The 24,088-nt window shown below is 42.1% G+C and overlaps 1 protein-coding gene across 1 annotated transcript; it reads right to left on the reverse strand.

Moving 5' to 3' along the window:
* Positions 1-23,070, reverse strand: REN (renin). The gene is made up of 9 exons (XM_054981161.1): positions 22,993-23,070; positions 19,410-19,566; positions 18,681-18,804; positions 13,278-13,396; positions 10,873-11,069; positions 8,181-8,303; positions 3,511-3,655; positions 2,966-3,064; positions 1-1,134 (listed from the first exon to the last, which is right to left on the reverse strand). The coding sequence occupies exons 1-9, from the start codon at positions 23,058-23,060 to the stop codon at positions 973-975; spliced, it is 1,194 nt and encodes a 397-aa protein (XP_054837136.1). The 5' UTR covers positions 23,061-23,070; the 3' UTR covers positions 1-972.
* Between the last annotated feature and the right edge of the window lie 1,018 nt (positions 23,071-24,088).

A 24,088-nucleotide genomic window follows, 5' to 3' on the forward strand; every position in this document is an offset into this window, starting at 1 on the left:
GTAAGACCAATCGGAGGTTATATAGTCCACACAGCAGGATTCAGCGCTGACATGAAGGTAAAGATATCTGTTTTTTCCACTTCTCTGGCTTAATGATAAAGCAGTGATGTAACAGTACAGGAGGAAACCATTTTCTCCCAACAGTAACTCAAGGTCTTCTATGCCTTTATCCCAACATTTGTGGCAAAACAGGATGGTCATACTCATAAGCACTGTGTATTGAACCCCTCAAATGTGAAATACAACAAACACAAATCAGTTTTAACTTTGTATAACGAGGAGACATGACTGGTCAAGAACTCTGGAAACTGTATGCTGTGAAAAGGTGTATCTTTCATCAGCACCTTCACAGAACTAATCCCCCAGTCTTTTAGGAGAAAGCCTGATGGCCAGGAGAAAAGGGTTTCATAAATGTTTAAAATTGTATCATGTAGATGTGACTATTTTTCAAAGCTTTATTTTTGGGAGGTTGCCTTCATCTGTAGACAGTATCTAGCCTGATCCTACCACCGCTGGAAACTGGTGAGACTTTGCCAGGTGTGGTATGTAGTGTTAACCTCGCATTGAGACTTCTATATTGATGTAAATAACCACAAAAATGCAAGGAAATTATTAAAAAATCATGGAAAATGGCCACTTCTTGGCAACTTGCTCTTTTTTGCAAGAGAGTAATAAATATTCAATAGATATTCTGTTTGCAGGGTAGAGTTTATCAAGTTACAAGATAGCGTGCACAACCTTTCAACTGACTTGAGTGGACAAGAGGGAAAGGGGACAGTGAATTCTGAGGGTTTTGTGACAGAAAGATGTAATTGCTGCTTGTATAGCAGATCAATGAAAAAGGTTTTCCATACATATTGACACAATTTCTTCATGTATTTGCAGAAAATATATTATTAAGCTATCCTTTTTCACAGTTTAAGTAGTCTCTCTTCTAAATACAAAATCATCCAAATTAGGATTCTCCTGGTGTCAGAGGGATTTAGCAAAGCCAATCCGGTGGTGCTTCCGGTCAAATTCAGTGTAGTACTCTCCGATGAAACTGGCACCCAGAACCCATAGAGGGCCCAGTGGAGGAGCGATGTCAAAAGCTGAGAAGGCCACAACACATAGACCGTTCCCATAACTGGAATGCTGCAGAGAGAATTGCCCATCCAAACAAAGATGTGAATCAATAGGATAGTTTCAGGACCTAACAACAGCTGTGAACTGCTTCCAACATTTGCTCTAATTGCTGGATCTCCATGTCTCTAAATTACCAACAGAATTTGTGGGGATCAGTTCTCATGGATCCAAGTACTTGCATCTCTGTTTTTCACAGACATCTGTCTGATTCCTGCTCACTTTCCAGGGATCAACTTGTACCCCTGATTTATGACTGTAGCTCACATTTATTTCAGAAACATACATGGTGTTTTAGTTTTTGGAGTAAGGCCAAAGTACAATATTGGAGAAACTTCCTTGCTACCCCTCTTTTCTGCCAGTAAATACTCCACTTTCAGATTAATTTCTCCATGATCATTACTACCTGTCATGTATGTCAGCCTCCATGCCATTACTGTGTTCTACATTCTGTACTGAATTTTATATGCCTAAGTTGTATATTGTATCCTATGCATTTTATACAGGTCACCTGAGAGTGTCTAAACTGCTAATACTAATTTCCAGGGAGGCCGGGGGCCTCATTGATTGTTATCTCTAAGAAATATGTGCTTTCGTTTCTGAGCGGCCTTGAGAGGCCGAAGCTGCAGCTGTGTGCTGAATGAACTGTATCTTTTCACAGAAGGGAATGATTTCACTCTGTAATTTGTCTAGACTAAACTGCCTCATTCCCATGTACTTTTCTGGGTTTTCGCGCCTAAATGTAATCAGCCCAATGGGTGGAAGAATACTCCCTATAACTACTAGTGCCAATGTTTGAATAATCACTTCTGCCAACTTATACCTTTGAGTGAATACCTGTACAGTATGGATCTCTAAATAAAGTTTCTTCAACCAATGCACTGGAGTGCTTGCTGTGAGGGACTTGGGGACCTAGCTGCCAGGGTCTGACACCCTAGGACTGACATTTTGGCAGAAGCGATTATTCAAATATTAGCTTCGGTTGAGCAATGCTTGGATTCTAAACCCTTTTCTTGCAAGTATGTCATTTAAATAATGTTTACACCCCTGCCCCAACCTTCTTAAACTGTTTGTAATTCTCACTATGCCCATAAGAAAGTATTTAAAAGTTTGTGGAAATCATCCTTTTGTAGGAGTCCCCAACATTTTCTTCTTACAGGGCTCCTGTGCTTTTAACAGCAGTTGACAAGCAGAAAGTCAGAAAGTTAAGCATCTCCCATCATCGCATTTGCTTTCCAGAAAATTCTCCCCTCTCCTCAATTACATAGTTGTTCTGGTTGGTGCAGACCCCGCCACAAAAAAGTTGTCAACCATATTCTTTCCTTGTACATTAACTGCTGACGAGTTATTCTGGCAGCCATATGTTCCAGACAAGACTGTTGCAAATTGAAGCATCCCATTTTTGTAGACTGTTGGATCATGATGAAAAAACATCAACTGAGACATGTCTCTTTCTCCTTAACTTCTTATTCCTGCATATCCCAGTGCCTATGTGAAGCACTGGTTCTGATGGCTAGGTCACTTATCATCCTAGGTGTTACTATTTAGGTATGTGTGTAATTGCCACTTTTAAATGGACAGAAGGTCTGTGCAATGAGTGCAGTATAGCAGTAAACTATGGGAGAAACCTTTCTTATGATGTTCTTAAGAAGCAGAATTAGTCTGTAATTGTCCTTTGATATATGGTACATATATCTGTACCCATATAACATTTCTCAATTCCGTGATGCATGCAATAAATATTAAAGATCAAGAACAAATAAACACATCTAGCCTAGCTCCTACAATGCCTGCTTTTCCCATGTCTTTCCCACTTATTTCAAATTATTATAAAACATCTCACCTGGAGGACATAGGCAGAACCGCTGAGAGTGTAGGGTCTGCTTTCGAAGACAAAGGAAATATCAGGCAGCAACTGGACTTTGCTGCATTCAACGACATACTGTGAGAGAAGAAAGGAGTTACAAAGAAAAAGAAGTTGTTTTAGGCCTTATCCCCCATGAGGCAAGAGATCTAAAGTTTCACATTTCGGAAAGAAGGAGAAGCTTATTTTTCCAATTTCAGAGGAACACTGTACTTCCTGTTCAGATTTTAACGCACCAAGATTTCACTCACATAACCTCTTACTAAAAGCTATCCAGCATTTTTTTTTAGTAAACTAGCAAATTACTCATAAGGAGAAAGGGAAGTATAAGAGTTGCCAGTTTAAGACTCTTGAGACCGTACTTTTTAGTTCTTAAAGTTCTGAGACAGCAAGAAACTCTTTGCATTCATGGGAAGGCAAATAAACCTCTGTTTTTTTTTTAATGGTGTGTTGGACCTTTGTTTCTTTGCCCCACCGTTGCAGCAGAAGATGAGCTAGTGGAAGAAAGTCTTCAGTTTACTTACATCTTTTTCTGAAATCAAAGTAGCTCCAATAGCTTTCATCAGGACTGACACAGAACTAGCTGGGCCAGTAATAAAAGAAGTCCCAGTGTCGACAGCTGCTGTACAACCATCTTGACAGAACAACATTTCACTTCCTACAGATACCCTGTGGAGAAGGCAAGAAAAAAAAAACCCTGTTGGAACTCTGTTCAGGTTCCAAACAACTCCCTATCTTTTTTTCTATATATGCATCTTTCTAAACCCCCAAAATAATGATAATTACACTATGACTGAAACAATTAAAGCTATATCTAAAACTAAGTGAAATGCCTCATAGATAAACATGATGGATTCTTCTTCATTTTGCAAGCTACACATATGAAAAGGCTGTGAACACTTCCAGAATAACACAAATGGAGACAGAATTTCTGTGAAGAGGGGAGGGGGGGCAGAGAACCATCTTGCCTTGAGCATGTCAGAGAAAGGGCGGGATAAATATGTGATGGATACACAACTCAGGAAAACCTGAACCAAAAGTGATAATTTTTTAAACTGAACTTAAATATAGTTATGGCAAGTTGCAGGTAGATCCCTCTCTCTCGCACACAAACCTTTCACACTCCCTGCCATCCATGACAGGTAAAGGCCAGGAGTCCACTTATCAGCCCTGCAGTGAGGGCAAAGGATCCCCCTCTCCCAACCTTCTACCTCTGCCACCTCTCACCTGACTGATGGGGGCACTGAAGATGCAGGAAAGTGGTGGGTGTGAGCTCTGGAACACTCCTGTGTTGCGCTGGGAATGGTGTCATTCCTAGTGTGATGTGGAAGTAGCAGATTGTACCAGGGCTGATTTGGTAAAAATTGGCCCGAAACAGTAAACTTGGGGCCAATTTTTACTGAACTGGTCACTGGCGTGACCCATTGCTTCTATGTTGCACTTGGAATGACATCATTCCTAGTGCAATGTGTCCAGAGTGCACGCATGCTGCATGCATGTGTGAGGTAAGGCCTCGCAAGAGCACCTTCCAACATCCCCACTTTCAGCTCTGGGAGACCTGGCAACCCTATACTTGACTCAACTGTTAATGAGAAGTAGAGCTGAGTGTCATCTGTAATTTGGCGGCACTTAATTCCAAATCCCCTAATGATCTCTCCCAATGGTTTCATGTAGATGTTAGACAGCATAGAGGACAAGATAGAACCCTGAAGGACCCCATCACATAAATGTCATGGGGCAGAGCAGCTGACCTCCTGGAACTGGCCAGTCAAGTAAGTGTGGTATCACTGAAGCATGGTACCCCCACTCCAAACCAAGCCAGCTTTTCCAGGAGGATACCATGGTAGATAGTATCAAATGCAGTGGAATGGTCCATGAGAATCAACAGGGATGCCCTCCCCCAGTCCGTCTTCTAGCATAGATCATCAGTCATTTCCATCCCAAGTCCAGGCATGAATCCAGATTGAAATGGGCCTAGGCAATACATCTCCTCCAAGACTCTCTGAAACTCTGAAACTCTCTGTAGCAGCCACCCCTCAAGCACCTTGACCAAAACTGGAATGTTAGCCACTGGGAGGTAGTTGTTTAGATCAGTGGGTCAAGGGATACCTTCTTTAGAAGGGAGTCTCATGTCCATTCCTTTAAGGCAACTGGTATTACATCTTCCTGCAGAGAGGCACTTATTACCTCCTGAACCCACTCAACCAACCCTGCTCAGCTTGCTACCCACAGCCATGAAGGGCAAAAATCATGCTGTATGATAGACAATAAACTTTAATTACTACTATTGCCGTAAGTATGATCCTAGTAGGCAGTTACTATCATCTTTAATATGTCAGAATTGTTTATGCTCTGTTCCAGCATTTCTTCAACTCTGTATTGGTGGTATGCTACAGTACTGCAGCTCAAGCTCTACTCACAACCTGAGTTCGATCCTGGTGAAAGCCAGGTTTGGATAGCCGGCTCAAGGTTGACTCATCCTTCCATCCTTCCAAGGTCAGTAAAATGAGTACCCAGTTTCCTGGGGGTAAAGTGTAGATGACTGGGGAAGGCAATGACAAACCACCCCATAACAAAAAGTCTGCCAAGAAAATGCTGTGATGCGACGTCCCCCCATGGGTAAGTAATGACTCAGTGCTTGCACACCTTTGCCTTTTAAATATTTACAAATTTGTGTGTATATATTACATATTTATTGAAATGTCTTTGAAATTAACTGTACTGACTGACATATAGTGTTCAATCTGCCTTTAGTCTCAGTGAGAAAGGCAGATTATAAATAATGTAATTAATTAAATAAATAAAACTGAAAGTCATACATACATCAGGAAAAAACTGCACTCTAAGTCGTCCATCTGCAGAATCCAGTTCATGGCAGATACAAGTCATTTTATCCACAAAATGCATTGCAGAAGGATCTCATGTGTTCAGCCTGAATGTTTTCCAAGTCTATATTCTCAAGAGCCCCCTTCACAATCACAACCCAGAAAAGCTCTGCTAGATGGCATTGCACAGATGCAATGGTAATGGGAGAGTGAGCTTGTTTTACTAATATCACCACCACAGATTAGGCATGATAATGTGCTCTAACTTGTGGTTGTTGGGGGTTTTCCGGGCTGTATTGCCGTGGTCTTGGCATTGTAGTTCCTGACGTTTCGCCAGCAGCTGTGGCTGGCATCTTCAGAGGTGTAGCACCAAAAGACAGAGATCTCTCAGTGTCACAGTGTGGAAAAGATGTAGGTCATTTGTATCTACTCAGGAGGGGTGGGGTTGAGCTGAGTCATTCTGTAAGAGTTTCCCAGGGTGTGGAATGCTAATGGCGGGAGGCTTCACTGTCTCCTGAGGAGGTTCTTTTGCATATGGATTGGTGCTTGATGTGCTAATCTTCTCTGCAGGGCTATTGTCGGGTGTGGAGTGTTTTGTTGGCCTGGTGTTTTTCAGAACCGGAGCCCATGCTCTGTTCATTCTTAAGGTTTCTTCTTTCCTGTTGAAGTTTTGCTTATGCTTGTGAATTTCAATGGCTTCCCTGTGCAGTCTGACAAAGTAGTTGGAAGTGTTGTCCAGTATTTTGGTGTCCTGGAATAAGATACTGTGCCCTGTTTGAGTTAGGCTATGTTCAGCCACAGCTGATTTTTTTTCAGGCTGAACATAGCCTAACTCAAACAGGGCACAGTATCTTATTCCAGGACACCAAAATACTGGACAACACTTCCAACTACTTTGTCAGACTGCACAGGGAAGCCATTGAAATTCACAAGCATAAGCAAAACTTCAACAGGAAAGAAGAAACCTTAAGAATGAACAGAGCATGGGCTCCGGTTCTGAAAAACACCAGGCCAACAAAACACTCCACACCCGACAATAGCCCTGCAGAGAAGATTAGCACATCAAGCACCAATCCATATGCAAAAGAACCTCCTCAGGAGACAGTGAAGCCTCCCACCATTAGCATTCCACACCCTGGGAAACTCTTACAGAATGACTCAGCTCAACCCCACCCCTCCTGAGTAGATACAAATGACCTACATCTTTTCCACACTGTGACACTGAGAGATCTCTGTCTTTTGGTGCTACACCTCTGAAGATGCCAGCCACAGCTGCTGGCGAAACGTCAGGAACTACAATGCCAAGACCACGGCAATACAGCCCGGAAAACCCCCAACAACCATCGTTCTCCAGCCGTGAAAGCCTTCGACAATACATTGCTCTAACTTGTGTTTGGTCATATTCACTGTGAGTTTTCCTCCACTTGTGCTGTAACCATCTGCCCAGTTCCTTTATCACCCTAAGCTCCTTAATGAACTTGGGAGCATTGGGAGCTCTGCAGGAGGGAGAAGGGCACTCAGATGCAATCGTGTGCACAACACGGATCATCTCCACATTCCAAATACCTACCAATGATAATCAACCCCGATGACTGGAAAATCCCCAAGACATGTCAGGAAACCCTCCAGATCCATCATATTCCTAGGCAGACCATCCTAATTAGCCCTCCAGCCTTGTGGAGGTTCTAGGAATCCATGAGTCAAAATCTCACCAGGTAGTGGTCCATGACAAGGGCATAGTGGAAAATTCCCCCACTACCAAACGATGCACTTTGAACCCAGATTTTTCCAGTCCTAGTCTAACCATTACAGCAGACTACTTCCCTTATATTCTTAACTTTTTAAAAAGGTGTCTAATTTAAAGAAAACCCATAGCCCTCCTCCCACCCTCAAATTACTCTGAACAATTTGATAAATGAGAACTAACTAAATCTGCAAAAACAAATTTATATAGAAAGGATGTGTTAGAGCTAAAAATTGTTCTTTAAGAAAAAAATAGTTCCTAACAAACAAAACATATTTTAGTGTGTCCCAAGCTAAAAAATGTATCCTGCAACAGAGAGACTTGAGAACTAGATGTTTGATAATATATTGAATAGCATCCAAAATATTGATTAGATTAGTCACATGAGAGTCTAAACATTACATTTAAATATCTCTTGTTCTGTTTATTCTATCTATATGTTAACAGACCATACACCAAAGAGGAATTAAATGTACATTTTGGCCAATAAAGATTTTACATTGGTAAGATAAAAAGTTCCACATCCTAGTAACAATGCTCATGTTGGATGTTTCAAACTGGTAGAAGAACTAGACATGAGAAAAAACATGTGAAAGGCAAGAGAATGTGAGGGGGTGTTACTCACCCTTGAAGATCAATGTGCCAGTAGCCTTTCCTACTAATGGTATGGTAGTGGAACTCTCCGGTATAGTAAGATGGGTCACTGCCTCCTAGGATGATTTCTCCACCAGTGTTCAGCTGAGAATTTCTAGGGAGTGGGGAAGAAATCAAAACAGAATAAGTTTCTCTATTCTGCCTTTTCTGATATTTCTGGGGGAAACAAGATATACTTCTGGTTCTGCTAGATTGTTTTTGGCACGGCTGAGGAAACTTGTACGCTCAATAATATGAGGGAAGGCAAGTACAGAATAGCAGGAAGAGAGGACGCTGCTCTGAATGGGGAAGTGCACAGTGTGGTGAGTAGAGAAGTTGATCCACGTGGAACTCTGCGCCAGTGACTAGATGGGAACGAAGGCGAAGCAGAGCCCTGTCCAAGGGTGTCTATATCAGTGCCACTCTTCAAAGACTGGGCTAGTAAACTAGCTTGTACTAGGCTGATAAAGCAACCACTACTGCCAGCAGAAGTTACCACCTAAAATGGGATTGCAAGTGGGATTGTTAGTGAGGTGGTTGTGTTTCAGAAAGAGCTGGACTTACTTGAACACTCTGTAAAAAATAAGAGAGTAAGGGAGGCTTTTGACAACAGTCGCAGGGGGCAAGTTAAGCACTTTTCTCCCACTCCCTACTCCTATTTCATATATGAGGAGAACCTCAAGTCCAGACCAGACACTTCTAATTTAATCCTCGGTTCTCTTCTGTAACAATGGGCTAACATTGGCCTGTTTAAGAACACAGGAACACAGGATGAGCCCGATTGGATCAGACTAGTGGCCCATCTGATGCTGCTTCCCAGAACAAGTACTGACTCTGAAAAGGGGGACATAATGACTAGTAGAAAAGGGCAAGAGTCCTGTAGCACCTATAAGGCTAACAAAGTTTGTGGTAGGGTATGAGCTTTCATCTGAAGAAGTGAGTTGTGGCTCATGAAAGCTCATACCCTACCACAAATTTTGTTAGCCTTATAGGTGCTACTGGATTTTTGCTCTTTTTTCCTGCTACAGACAGACTAAGAGCCAAGCTACAAGTGACGCCTGACACAGGTTGGACACTTGTCAGCTTCCCTCAAGTTTTGATGGGAAATGTAGGCATTCTGGTCTTGCAGCTGTAATGGTCTTGCTGCCAACCTGTAAAACCAGGATGCCTACATTTCCCATCAAAACTTGAGGGAAGCTGACAAGTGTCCGACCTGTGTCAGGCATCACTTGTAGCTTGGCTCTAACGCGGTGACCCATCTTGAACTATGGCTAGTAGTAGCTATTGATGGACTTCTCCATTTCTAACCCCCTTTGAAATCCATCTATGCTCAGCAGTTTTAACAGTTTTGCATGTTTATAGCATACCTTGCATTAATTCTTTTCCATTTCATAACTGTCCTCTTATTTAGCCAATTGTTACAGTATTTGGTTAAAAAAATCAAAAAGAGTCCAGTAGCACCTTTAAGACTAACCAATTTTATTTTATCATAAGCTTTCGAGAATCAAGTTCTCTTCGTCAGATGCCTGATACAGAGATACAGTATTTGGTTAATAAATTATTCTTTTCAGTTCTCTCTGTTAGAGTAAGCAATGTCTTGCGTTTACTGTAGGGGGCAGTAAACGCTAGCTAATCAAGTCTGCAGGGGTGAACCTTTCTAAACCTGCTTTTCCTTGTCTGTTTACATTTATTTCAGTGTTGCTTGTTTTTGTGCTGCACTCTGGCATTGAAAAGGCAGCCCCTGTCACATGGAAGCCTTGTCAGGGTGAGATGCTAGAACAGTGTCTTTTTTTCAGCCTTGGGATTTCCATACAGCTCTGCGATTGCCTGCCCCCATCCAAATTCTTCCTGGCTGTCCCCTAATTATACCACTTTGAGGGTAAAATATTTTCCAATGCCTTTTGAGTCCCCACACTTCTCAGTTTCACACACTTTTCCAAACATAAATGCCCTAAAAGCACTTTTATTTGCTGCAAAAGCGAAGTGCTGGGGCTCAAGTGTGCTTAGAAGACTCGTTTCCTGGTCTGGAAGCTGTAACCCCTGATCCCAGTGCACTTGCTGCGGAGGTTGAGGGAAATGCACCCTGCACATGGATGAAGGCTCTCATTAGAGCGCTGACATTAAAGGCTAGCTCTGCGTTCTGGCTCAAATTAATTCCTGCTTTTATTATTTATTTATTATTTTATTATCTATTATTATGAATTCCAGCACATGAAAGTCACTTCCTGTTTCAAAACAGGAAGTGAAGTCATGAGACTCTTAGAATTTCAAAAATCTCTATGGATTTACCATAGAGATTTTTTAAAAATTCCTAGAGCATCAAGTTGCCACTTTTGAATCAGGAAGCGACTTCCATATGCTGTTTTTTCCCTGTTCCCCTCACACTGCCCATTGAGTGAAAATGAGGGACAGGAAACATCCCCATTACTAGGTAAGTGGAAATTCTAGATGTGTAAGATACTCTCACATATATTGTTGATGTGTAGCCTTTGTCACTGAATCCAAAGCATACACATGGACTGATCTGAATAATTGTTATGTACTGCTCCCACAGTGCAATCCTAAGCAGAGTTACATGCTTCTAAGCCCATTGATTTCAATGGACATAGAAGAGTGTCACTCTTTTTAGGAATGTCCTGTTAGTTATCGGCAGTGTGGGCTTTTTTTCTCCTAACAATATCCACCTGCTGTAGTAGACCGAGAACACTTCCTCCTTCAGAACCTTCTGAGAAATAATCCGGTCAAACACTGGAATAACACCATCTACAGCTTGGCTGGGATATCCCATACCAAGCACCCCATCAAACTTGGCATAGATGAAAGGATCGTTGGTTAGTGCTGTGGCTTCTGCAAACTCTTGGAAGACAGGAATATCAGCAACCTTGATAGAAGAATAAAAGAAGAAGTTGTTACTGAAAGAGAGCAAATGAGGGCTACATCAAACATAGGGTTGCCAGGTCTCCTGGCAAACTTGTTTATTGCCCACTGGTTCTGGTGGGATGAGGTGGGAGAAATCGGCATGCACTGGCATCATGATGACTTGCTGACTTCACTTCCAGTGAAAAGTGACATCATGATATTGGGGGATGCTCAGGATATGATTTGGACTGGGACTGAGTCACAGGCTTTAACTCAATTGAAAATGCCCCAGAAGAAAGGCAGTATTGGAAGAATAGGAAGATAGTGACAGTAAATGGGAAGAATATGAGCTCAGATATGAACATTTAGTTGTTAGTTTCAGCAGTAGATTAGGCCTAAGGGATTTCTGAAGTCAGAAAAGGTGATTCCACTTTTTGTCTTAATCTAGAACTCCAGGAAGTCTTCATATCAAAGACTTCATTGACGAAGTGGGTTTTGAGAAGGGATATGGAGGTGGCAGTATGTAGGTATTCTAGGAGCTCAGCACACCTCCTGCTGTCTTCCATGAGGAAGGCAGGATGATACAATAGGATCTTGCACTTTGGCTGTTGCTGGCTTGATCCAAGCTTTGCCTACATACAAGCTTAGCACCCAGACAATATCTGGAAAGTGTGAGTGCAGTCCGCAAGGAATACTAGAAATTACTTGTATGTTTGGTGAAACTGCATATGAGAACCTCTGGCAAGATGAATGAAAATATCTACAAAGTATGTGCATTTTACTGGGGTAGAACTTTTCTACTTTTATCATGGTACAACTTTTTCTTACAGAAAAAGGACATCATGAAGAGGCTTTGTGAGCAGCTAGCCTGTTTTGTTTTTCCTTTTAAGAAAAAAAAAACCAGGCAGAACAGTACATGCTTTTCTCTTATAATCTTTTAAAAATAAAAATCTTTAGTAGTTGATCATTATTTATAGTCATCATTCCCCCCACCTCCAAGTCCTTTGGTGTGTATAGAAGATTCAGAAAGGGGAGAGTATCTAATCTCTGACTTCACACTGTGTTTTGGAAATGCCCCAAATGTCTTCAAACGCAGGTGTCAGAAACTGATCCCACCTTTTGCCTTAATTTAGAGCTCAAGTAAGTCTTTGACTCTGAGTCAGTCCTTGTGCTTTTGAAATATTGTTTGGGCTTCCAAAATGAAATGTGACCATAATTATATTTGATATTATTAGGCTGAGACATGATAAAGGTAGAAATAATCCTACCAGAGTTCCAGTCATGGGAGAAGCATAGGTGGGATTTCGCCTCTGATATCCAGCACTTTTCAGAGGCCTCTAAACTGCAGAGCAATATCAGAGAGGAGAACCTGCCTCTTACCAAAGTTCCAGATTTAGGGGAGAGGAGAGGTCAATCACAGTGCCCTTTAGGAGCTCTGCGTGCCTTTAATTTAATTTAATTTAATTTATTATATTTATATTCCGCCCTCCCCACTTTCGCAGGCTCAGGGCAGATAATGAAGTGTAATGTGAAATCAGAGATGAAGGAAAGATGCTCCTTTGAATGGGGGGCGATAGGAAGAGAACAGTCACCATGGCAATCATGGTATGTATTTTTAGACCCTTCAGGATGATGGATAACATGTCTTCCTGCAAGCCCCCTCCAAACTATAATGTACCTTTCAGAATGTGGGGAAGTAATTTGCTGTAGGATGGCTCTTTAAACCAGAGCCTGTTTGTCCTGTAAATTACTGTTCCCTTGTCTTCCCTTGCATTACTACCTGATAGAATGGATAAGAACAGTAGTTTCTGCAGCTTCCCAAAATGACTTTGGAGGCCGAGAAAATGAAGATCTGCATTGACCCTGGAAAACCAGTACTTTCTGAGTGCATGTTAATAGAAGGTACTGGTTGGTTGCCAACCATACAAATACTGCTTGTAAACTGTAGACTAATCAGCAGTTCAAGTGTATGGGGTGCTTGCCTTCAGGGAAAACAGACACTGAAAGCAGGTTTAAATTCAATTTTCAAGTATATTATTTGCAAAGATTATGGCATCAGTAGTTACAATTTATAGCTTAAATTAGATAATTAATTTAATTAATTTGTCATGGTACAAAAGAACCTGAAAATCAGACAAGAGGAAAGCTTTGCATCAATTTTCTTTCTTCAGAAGTAAGAAGGCAGGTAAGCTGAAGGAAGAGCGAACCTCTGTCCCTTTGTAACACTTACTGTGACAATGTCCTGGCTAAGGAAACCCCTCATGTTTCCTTGTCCATACTGGATTGCAATTTTGGTTCCGTTTTCAAGGTATGTGCTTGATTTTGAGGAGTCATAGCGGTTGTGTGAAACTGGCAAAAGAAATGGAATCCTACACATTAAGGTTACATTAATCAGAGTGGTACAAATAGTTCACAAATCAGCAATGAATGCATGATATACGTAATTAGTATGGAAGCAAATTGTTTAATATGAAGCCCACCTGGTATGATACCCAAACTTTCCTTTAAATCTGAAAACAGCAAATGAATACCATTCAGACATTAATTTAGTTAAAGTAAGTGCAAATGTGGTATTTCTTCATTTGATTAAGGCTATAAAGATTTAATTAGTAAATTAGAGCCAAAACACACGTTAAGAAAAACCTAGGTTCAGCACGTGTTCTCTTACCTCAAGGTTTGCCGGGATCTGTAGGAGTCCTGGAAGCTTAAAGTAGGCGTCCTGGAAGCTTAAAGATCTGTAGGGGTCCTGGAAGCTTAAAGTCCTGGAAGCTTAAAGGATCTGGAAGCGTCCTGGAAGCTTAAAGGCGTCCTGGAAGCTTAAAGCTTAAAATACAGGCGCCTGTATTTCCCTTTCCCTTTTTGCTGCTCTGTAAATGCTAAACTTTAAGCTTCCAGGACTCCTACAGATCCCGGCAAACCTTGAGGTAAGAGAACACGTGCTGAACCTAGGTTTTTCTTAACGTGTGTTTTGGCTCTTAGTGAAAATTAGTAGGACCAGTTTTAATCAGAGCCACACAAGTCAAGGGAACTTTTTAATTTCTGAGGTTAGTTTCGTTCTTGCTTGTAATATTTTAAGGAATTTCAAAATATATGAATGAGTGGTAAATATGTTTCAAATGGTTACATCCTCTTATGCTCTAATTTCTCAAAAATAGATCTTTTCTAATCTGAGGTTCTGTTAAGATACAAATGTAACTGATTATTAATCAGGCAGATGATTAATCAATTAAATTTTGGTAGTTGGATAATAGTCTCCCTTTTGATTAATCATTACTGTTGGTTGGTTCTCTTTGAAGGTCTTTACTTGATTGGGTAATCTAACTGCGTGATGTAATAAATAATTCAGTGCTGTAGTATAAAATATCCAAAGGTCAAAGTGCTAGAAACTGTGAACTTAATTACTTTAACCTTTGGAATTTATGTATTTCCTAGAGAATATTAATACTATGACACTGAAAAGTCAAAGTGGCCAGTTTGCTCAATTCTAGTTTTTATTTAGCGGTCCAAATCATCACATTGTTTGTAGCCTGATATTCTAAAACAAGTTTGTTTAACCTTTCCAGACTTGGAACCCACTGAGCTGCAACCACATGACAGGAAGTAATGTGACATCAGAATTGTGTGCCAGAAAGAGGAGTCAGAATTATGACCTTACTAGTTTTAAGGCTAGGACCTTAAAACTAGTGTTAGCCTTGTTAGCCAGGAACAAGATACACATAGTGAGGAACAAGCCCAGAGCTTTCCTTTCCACCATTTACAGCGCAATCCTAAACTGAATTATGCCCTTGTAAGCCTATTGACGTCAACGGCTTTAGAAGGGTATAACTCTGTTTAAGATTGCACTGCAAGTGATCTAATCTCACTGCCCGGCTGCCTTTTCTCTCAGTGTGTCTGCAAAGAAAGGCAGAAGCTTTGGCACCATTGCTGTCTATATATGTGCGCAACAGCAGGTCCTTTGAAAGACGGGGAAAATGGTGGCTCTGGAGGGGCTTGTGATCCAGCAAGTTAGGCTTTGCATCCCACCTGAAGGCCCCAGAAGGGGTTGCCAATTCCCTGCTAGGCCAAAAAGAAGGGGACCCACTTCCTCGCTCAAAAGAAACAACCAGCAATACAAGGAAGAGGGCTATAACCGGGATACAATACAAATCATATGAATTCAATAGAGAAGTGCAAAAAAGTCACAAAACCCAAATTCAAAGGCTATCAGCAATTAACGCTGTTTAAAGGAAATTCATAATTACAATGATAAAGTCATTAGGCAAACTCCGTCTAGGGAGAGGGACTATGCAACAAACTGTCTGAGAGGAAAAGGGAAAAGTCCCATTAGTTCTTCTGCCAGCAGAAGAACTAATAGGACTTTTCCCTTTTCCTCTCAGACAGTTCCCTGCTAGGGGCAGGGGATTTCCTGTTTCCAGCTTCCCCCCTCCCATTGCTCACTTGGGTGACAGAAGGAAAAGGCACATGGAATGCTGCAGGGAACCAGTAGGTTTGTTGCCAAAATGGATGCATGTACTCCTGCATCACCAACCAAAGATGTAATTTTCAGTGTGATGCAGAAGTGCTGGAACACGCTGGGGGCCAATTCTCTAAAAATCAGCCACAAACACTAAGTTAAGTACCTGCTGCCTTGACAGCCCCCCATTGCACCTTGGTTCCCCCAGTCTGGCCCCCACAGACCTGGCGACCCTGGACCTGGTTAGGGTTGCCATTTTCCAGGTGGGATTTGAGGACCTTTTGTTCCCTGCCCTTGCTTCAGCAAGTGATGGGGGAAATGTAGGGGCCAGAGGGGCTGTGACATCACTTCTGGCTGCATAACTGGGAATGATACCACTGCATCACTGAATACTCTAGCATTAATCCAAAACTCTGTGGTTACCCTAGAGTTTTAAGTGTATATCAAAATGTCCAGTGATGTGGTGATGCCACTTCGGGTTATAAGGCCAGTAACAGTGTCATGACATTGCAGGATGCTGGTATGGTGAGTCTGTGCCCCCTAAAATCTTCCCAGAGTTGCCAGTTGAGGTTACTCTAGTTCCAATGTATGGCTATTCACCATTGTGTTAAACTGTCCTCTCACTGACTGCAGCTTGCTGATAATTGCTGAAATTGCATGAACACAAACTACATGTAGAGTTAGATTTTTTCATACAGAACAGCTGTGCATGACAGGCAGTGGGTATACTTTGTCTAATAATACTGCAATAATGCAACTGGAACATAAGTATTTCTTCCTCCCCTGTACATGTCCATATATATTAGCAAGTGGCCAAGATCTTATATAGTAATAGCCAAGAGGTCCTGATCTGAGGATACTTAAATTTAGAGATCGGAGCTGTGAATGGATAAGAAAGATCTTCCTATACAACCAAAAAATGCCCCAGGTTTGCAGAAAAATCTGAAATCTAAAAGAAAAAAATATATTGGGTGTTTATAAAATCCCAAATGATAAAAGGAGCTTCTGTAGCTTTAGGTCAAATCCACATTACTCATTCTAAGTCGCATGTTCCCCGCATTCCTCGCGCAATCCCGAGTGCCGGTCACATTACCTCATTAAACAGACGCATTTCATTTGCATTTCTCCCGAATATGTGGTCACAGGTTTTCAACGGGAGTTTCACAGTGGCCGTGAATGGGCCAATGCGCAATTTACGTGGTTTTTTAAAAAAACACCCCCCTTCCTGTCTCTCCGTTCGTTCCGAGAGTTCCTATTGGCTGATTCAACTTGCAAGTGCTCCGTAGTCTGCAAAAGACTGTTTTTGACTTCATAGCATTGGTTTGATTGATTATGCTGTTTCTGAATCAAATCTGGTAGTTTGAAAAATCATTTTGGGGTGATTCCATCCTCAGAACGGACTCGCAAAACTTCCTTTTTAACTGTTTTTTTTTTTTTTATTTTATATTACTGTAATATCGAAATTACGAAATATTGAAATAATGACACTCCAAGGAAGTGAAACTTCAGTAAAATTCAGGCACTGAACTGTCCTGCATAGGAAATGCCCACGAAAGCTTCCCACATGCTTCCAAATTTCCAAAAAAGAAACGGGAGAGAGCCATCAGTGCTGTCAGTGGGGGAAAGAGAGGCATCATTATCTTCAATGATGTTTCTTTATAAGGCAAGATCGAAATAACGGAAAAGTGCGCTCAAAAAATTAAAAAAAATGGGCAGGAAAAAAGGTCCCGCCCAAAAAAGTGGTTTTCGAGCGGCCATGTGACCAGAGGGACGTGCGAGAAAGACGGATTGGAAGCAGGAATGTGAATGAAGAGGAAAAAATCACAGATTGGAGGCAAACGGAAGATATCCGATAAACATGCGGGTAATGGGTGAATGTGGATTTGACCTTAATCAGATGTCCTCAGTGGCTGTTGCTAGGCAACTATAACAGTTTAGCCAGTATTCCAGGCTTAGTTTCTCTCAATAAAAGGTAGTGGGAGGGGGCAGAGTCCTTTACAAGGCTGTTTTGACCTTTGAGAGAGGACTCATTGAGGCCTGTCCCAGAAGCGGACACCAGGTGACTTGGTACTATTACCACATGACTTGCATGACACACCCAGCCCTGACTGCTTCAAGGGCAGCTCCCTCTTATAAAAGCAGTGTTCTATAGTGGTTATAGTTTCAGAGTTGGATGTGGAGAGACCCAGATTTTAATCACCACCGGAGCTCACTAGGAGACTCTGATCCAGTTACACACTCTCAGCCTAACCTACCACTCAGAGTTGTTGTGAGGATAATATGGAGGCAAGAAGAAAGATGTAAGCTGCTCTAGATCCTGATTGTGGAGAAAGGGAGTATATAAATGAAGTTAATTAATAAATATAGATGAAGATGGGGGACAGATAAAAGGTAAGTTGTTTAGTGGGTTTGGAGGAGAGAAGGGCCTAAGGAAAGGTGAGCATATGGAGGCTACCAGGAGGAGGGAAAGAGGAAATAGTGTGGGGAAGGAGATACAGGGAAAAGTAAAGTATCCCTCACAAGTCCTTGCAGGTTCCCCTCCATGTAACAGTCCAGCACAGCAGGCACCACGCAACTAGGCCATAGGGAAAAGGCTTGGGGAGGGGGAAAGGTAAAGATGGGAGGGCAGACAAACGTGGGTGGGAAAGAGACAGGGAAGCAGGAAAAGAAGAGAGGGAAAGGGGACATGGTGGGGGAGGGGAAAATGAGAGCCCCGCTGCAAATCCTTGCGGGTCCCCCACTTGTTGTATACTATTCCTGCTCAAGCACAGCAACAATCGCATCACCTTCCACTGCTTTCACATTTCTCTGGATGGGGATTTTTGTTTTAGTAATCCGAAATATAGAGAAAACATATATAGAATGGATGTGGAATCCACTCTGTATCAGATTTCTGCCTGTTTTTCTGCAAACCCTATCCTATAAATAATATAGTAGGATAAAGATTGCAGAAAATCAAGCAGAAATCTGATACAGAGTTGATATTATTTTTTGACCTATGCTGTGTAATCCAGCAAGAAAAGGTGGACTATAAATAAAAATTAAATGTGCTGATGTTTTGATGCTCCTATTATATTAGGAATGATTAAAAGTAGTTCATTGTAAATATATGTGGATCAAGGAATCCATACTATTTTACAAGTGTATCAGGAGACTGCAGTGATGTTCTACACAACTTACCACAAGCGCTGAACAATGGGGAACATTTGTATGACGGCACCCAAAGGTTAGCAGAACCAGTGTCAAAGACTACTTTAAAGGTTTGGGCTGGTGTACCAATGAGGATTTCACCATAATACTGCACCTGAAAGACACATTGTATTTGACAGAAATCATTCATGACACTTCCCCCCAGAAAAGTCTATATAGCACATTGGCTTTTAGACCAAAAATACCGAGTTAAAATACAAAGGCACAGAATATTATTCTTGAATTTAAAAGAAGAAAAATGCACACATAATATAAGCTAAATAAATAAATTGTACATATAAAAATAAGTAAAATAAATAAAATACGCTGAAAAATTATCAGGTTTGATTGTCCTGATGCTGAATTAATGGTGATGGTTCAAATTTTAAGAGCAGCTGAAATATATTTAGTAACAGCCAGTGTCGTACAAATTTCATTCCCAGACAGGGGATTAAGTATGTGATAATAATCTGAACTGTCAGGGAGTGTTACAGGAAAAGGAGTTATCAGGAGAGCTCTTAAGCTACCATAGAATATGCATGAAGAGAAAAAGCATGTTATGGTTTCAGGAGCCTGAAGCCCACATGGACAGATCCTTTGGCCACATGGGGTAAATCATGGTATTGCTGTTGATTCAGATTTCATCACAGCACATGCCAGAGATACAAAGTAGTTTTGGCCTTGTTCATTTGCTGGCTCATAGTTATATCAAACACTCACGTCCTGGTAGTTGGTGAGGATGGTAGGTGCTGTTTTGTTATGGGGCCTAATGCCAAAAGAGCGTTCATTATGGTTCAGTGACAAGACGACATCTGATGCTTTCACACCCATCTCCTGCATGGTCTGTCGGATGGAGGGCATTTTCTTGAGGGAAATCCTGAGAAGCATGAGGAAGATAAAACTTGAACATCAATCATACACAATACTATATTGTAACATGGGCAGAAGTCCACAAACATTGCAGGGTCATCAGTGGCAGTCAGAAATCAAATAATGGTAATTTGCAGGGAACTCCTTAAATATTCACCGCTAGACATGGGCATGAATTGAAACACAAATCAAATTTTGTGATGAATCAGGCCAATTTGTGTATTGCGAAAACACGTTTCATGGGGTTGCGTTTTTCACGAAATCCACAACTTTTGAGGCCAGTTCATTCAATTCTTATTTCTGCTCTTGTCCTTGCTGGAAAGGTTGTTGGGTGAGGGTGCCTTTTTCCCAACACCCCACCCCAGCCTCAGGGCATCACCTGGCTCTGGGGCCTAGCTTGACAGAGGCCACCCACCACCACCCCGAGCCCATAGCACCCGGGAGGACAGAAGGGAGGCGATCTCCCAGTCAACATATTGCAATTTTCATCAAACTTGGAGGGTGGCTGGAGGAGACCCTGCTGAAGTCTCCCTGCGAGTTTGGCATCTCTGGGTATGAAGGGGGCTGTTGCAGGGTCCCGGGATCTGATGAATCACGAACCTAGCAAATTGTTTCATGAAACAGGACAATTTCTTGACAGTTTGTGGTTCGTAGTTCATGAAACTTGACGAACCATGAAACTCAGGATTTGTTCCCCCCCCCATTTCGTGCCCATCTCTATTCACCACATTTGATTACATAAGCCACCAGCAACACAGGAAATGCTTCTTTCAAATTAGTTTCAGACTTCATTTTGTGCCAATATGTTATCAGTAGGAGGAAAGAAGTTACTAGAAACACACATATATTACACTCACCATTCCTCCACTAAATCTCACCAGGACCTGGATACAAAACTGATGTTCTTATTCTGCCTGTTTAGCGATGGAAGCAAGTAAGCTGTTGGCTACTAGTGACCAACTACATTGTTCACAAATTAGTCAATGAAAAGTTTTTGTTGAGAAGCTCCACAGAATATCTGAGTTTTGTTTCTTAACAATTTTGTTCATGGAAATTATTCTTATGCATGTAAGAGAAAGGAAGGTGAAATTGTAAGACAAGAAGAGGGAGGGGGCATTGCCGCCTATGGGTGACGGCCGTAGGGAAAGTGTGTGGCGCGGGACAAAGCAGACATACACAGAACTGGAGCAAACAAGGCCACAACTTTATTAAAACAGCAAGTAAGGAGTATTGGCGTAGCATCTGGATCAGATCCCAGCATCGGGTGACCCACCTGTCAGCCGATGAATCACATCCCCCTCGGACCCCAGGCCGAGGGAGGAAACCAGGAGTGGCATGAAGGGGGAGATCACCCGGTGTACACCCCTTGGTGACTCCCATGCGACCTGGGAGTGGCGTGCTCTGGCAGCCCCCGAGCTGGGCGTGCCCCTCACCGCTCACCCCCAAGACTCCATGAGGGAATCCCCTTAATGGGGGGCCTGAGCGCACAGGCCCCAGCCTCCCCAACAAATGGGATCTGATCCAATGCCCACCACAAAAGTTGTGACAAGAAACAACTAAAATTAGGGAGAGGAGGGAGGGTGATCGTCTGAGGGTGAGAGAAGGCCGGTGCAGACTGGAGGCAAGGTGGGGAGGTGGCGCAATTTATACCTCCCAGCCGGACCAGAAGGAAGACTGCATGACTGCGGTCCGACGCCGGCCCCGCCCCTTGCAACGAATCCGGGCGCCCGTGATTGGGCGCCTGCGATTCAAAGCAATTGGTCGCGGGCCCCGCCGGGAGTTGGAAGGACACCCGCAACCAGGAAGCCCGCTGCGAGTCTCCTGCCTGGCCCCATTGGCAGCAAAACGGGGCCCCCGGTAATTTGGGGGGGGGCTCGCCTTTCTTCAAGCCTAATTTAATTACTCTTTCTGTTTTACCTGATAAAGATGAGGTTTAGCAGGAGTTCAGGAAACACATAAGTAAGCAGAAACTGGAGAGGGGATTCAGATTTTTTTTAAAAGTAATGCTCAAATATACATTGAGGAAACCCCCAAATGAGAACAAAACAAACATAAAAATGCTTGGGCGGCCAAAACAGCATTGCTGATCAGCTTCTTTGTCTTCATACAAAAAAAATTCAAAGTAAACAAGAGCAGTATTGATGGTGATATGGTAAAAATATACCAATTACATTTTTTGCCTCAGAGCTGTTCCGCATGTTTGACTTATTTCTGATTTTCTTAGCAGTCGAGCAACAAGTACTGTAAAGTTTTGGTACAGTTCTTTTGCACATCTTCTCCCCCTTTGCATTTTTCTGTTGTGGAGTCAGTTCATTTTGTTCTGCACTTGTCTTAAATAATCAGGATTTTAAAGCAAGGGTGTTATTATCGGTGGCATCATGTGGTGCCACAGCACTCCCCTTTAACCTTTTTGCACATGCTTATATTAATATATTGATATAAAGGCTGAATTTTTAAAAAAAGATTGAATATGAACATGCTGCCTGTCTTTGCATGAGGAAGCCTAAAAGGGGAGCAGCTCTACCACCCATCCCTAAGTCACCCCGCCCCCCACCATGGTCCAAGCCAGGGCACCTCACTTGGTCTAACCCAGAGTGAGGAGGTGGAGGTTGCACCTATGCGGTAAATCAGCCTCTGTAGGGATGGAGCCCAGAGCATCAGCAGCATTGTTCCTTTCAAACCACACGGCTTTTTCTGATGCTGGAAGTGGCCATCATCTCCCCTGAGCCAACAGGGCTTTTACAGTTTTTTTTTTAAAAATGTTATTTTATATAGCTTTACTGATACACCATTGCAATAATAGATGCAGCAGGTTCTCTGAATCTCCAGCTTTCATTTGTAAAGAAATAAGTCTGCCTTTACTTATTACTCTACTTCTGAGTAATGAAAAATATCCCAGGCTAACCTCCCCTCCCACTTGTTACCAAGTTTTGTTTTGGCTTAGAAACAGAGCACAGACTGCAAAGAACATTAGAAATGAAGCTAGCAGCAAAGCAGCACAGAGAAAAATCTGATTTAAAAAAGCTTTTCTCCAAAAGCCCAGAGAAGATCTTTTCATGATCTTTTCCTGAGTCTTCTAGGGATGCATGAGCTACTTGGTAACAAGTGGGAGGGGAGGTTAGCCTGGGATATTTTTCATTACTTAGAAGTAGAGATCATTAAACAAAGGTTGGCAACCCCTAGCATAGCAGAATACTTAGCAAAAGCCTTAATCTTCTCCTCTAGCATATCACTCACAAGGATTAAAATCACCGTGCATCATGAAAGTTAAAATTCATTTATAAATCAACCTTCTTCCTTCTTCATTTTAAACTGCCTTTTTTGTTTCTTACACATGCACAGCTGCAATGGAAGAAGGGCTCAAAAGTGCTTGAAGTGGTACCTGTGAATTTCTCCTAGGTCTTGCCTATCATGTAAAAAGAAATAACATTACCTTCGGAAGGCATTGCTGGATAAGAACAGGATACAGGCGACTACTGCAATGGTGCACCAGCGCTGCATTCTGCTGCTGCGTTTGTTGTGGGAAACTTCGCTCCAGAGCTGTGTTTTTTGCTTGTATCACGAAAGAAGCAAAAAACAGTGTGTTTTTATAGCAGAACTTTCTGCATCTGAATTAGGCTTCAGCTGGATTTTGATTGGTAGGAAGGAGGAAATAAATCTTGCCCATCAGAAGGGGGACACTTTTAAGGTGGTAACCTTGACCTTACTTCCTGGCAAAGGGCAGCTTCATTGGCATATGCATATACATGGGTGCAACATGCTCTCTCACATTAGCTTAAAGTACTTTGCTCAGTGAGACAAATCAAGATCCCACTAGGCATATTGTGGAATATGTTTCAAAATATACCCTCAAGGAGGTCAGTATTACTCTTTTAATCTAATAGCATTTCTTAGAAAATAGCTCTACAGATTACACTTGGAATATAGACTCCTGTGGAAGCCTAACTTCAATAAAGCTACAATGAAAAAACTGCTATCAGTGGGTCTGCACTGAGCAGGAATCTCCTTTAGGGGAATACTTCTGCCCTGTAATAAGCAGGAAGTAAAAAAAGGTGGTTTAAGGACTTTTCTCCCTTTTCTTAAAGGATTAGAGATTCCACTCTGTCTGGACTCAGCTTTGCAATGAATGACTACTTCCAGATGGGCACGCGCAAATGCACCCCTCCCGTAGCACCAGCAGCAATAAGATCAAGAACGAGCACCCACATGGCCCCTTCCCATACCGCTTGCTGCTGCCTCCCCCTCTACTGCTCCCTGTCATGCCTGTGCACTTTGCAGGGTCACCTGCACTGCCTGCAAACCCTCCTTAAGCATCCGCATGTAGCATAGATGAGAAAGGCACTTGTTTGTTTTTTGGACTTATCTTGTGGCACAATTTCCATAAAATTTGGTCACTATAATACTGTACCATAAAAATGGGTCTGAGGGTTGTCTTTATGGATAAGCCCTTTGAAAAGAAAGATCTGGGATAGTAGAATTGCTTGATCAAATATAGCAGTTTTTCTAGGAATGTGTGAAACCTATCCTTT

Source organism: Eublepharis macularius, chromosome 5 (assembly GCF_028583425.1).
Source record: "Eublepharis macularius isolate TG4126 chromosome 5, MPM_Emac_v1.0, whole genome shotgun sequence".
NCBI lineage: Eukaryota > Metazoa > Chordata > Lepidosauria > Squamata > Eublepharidae > Eublepharis > Eublepharis macularius.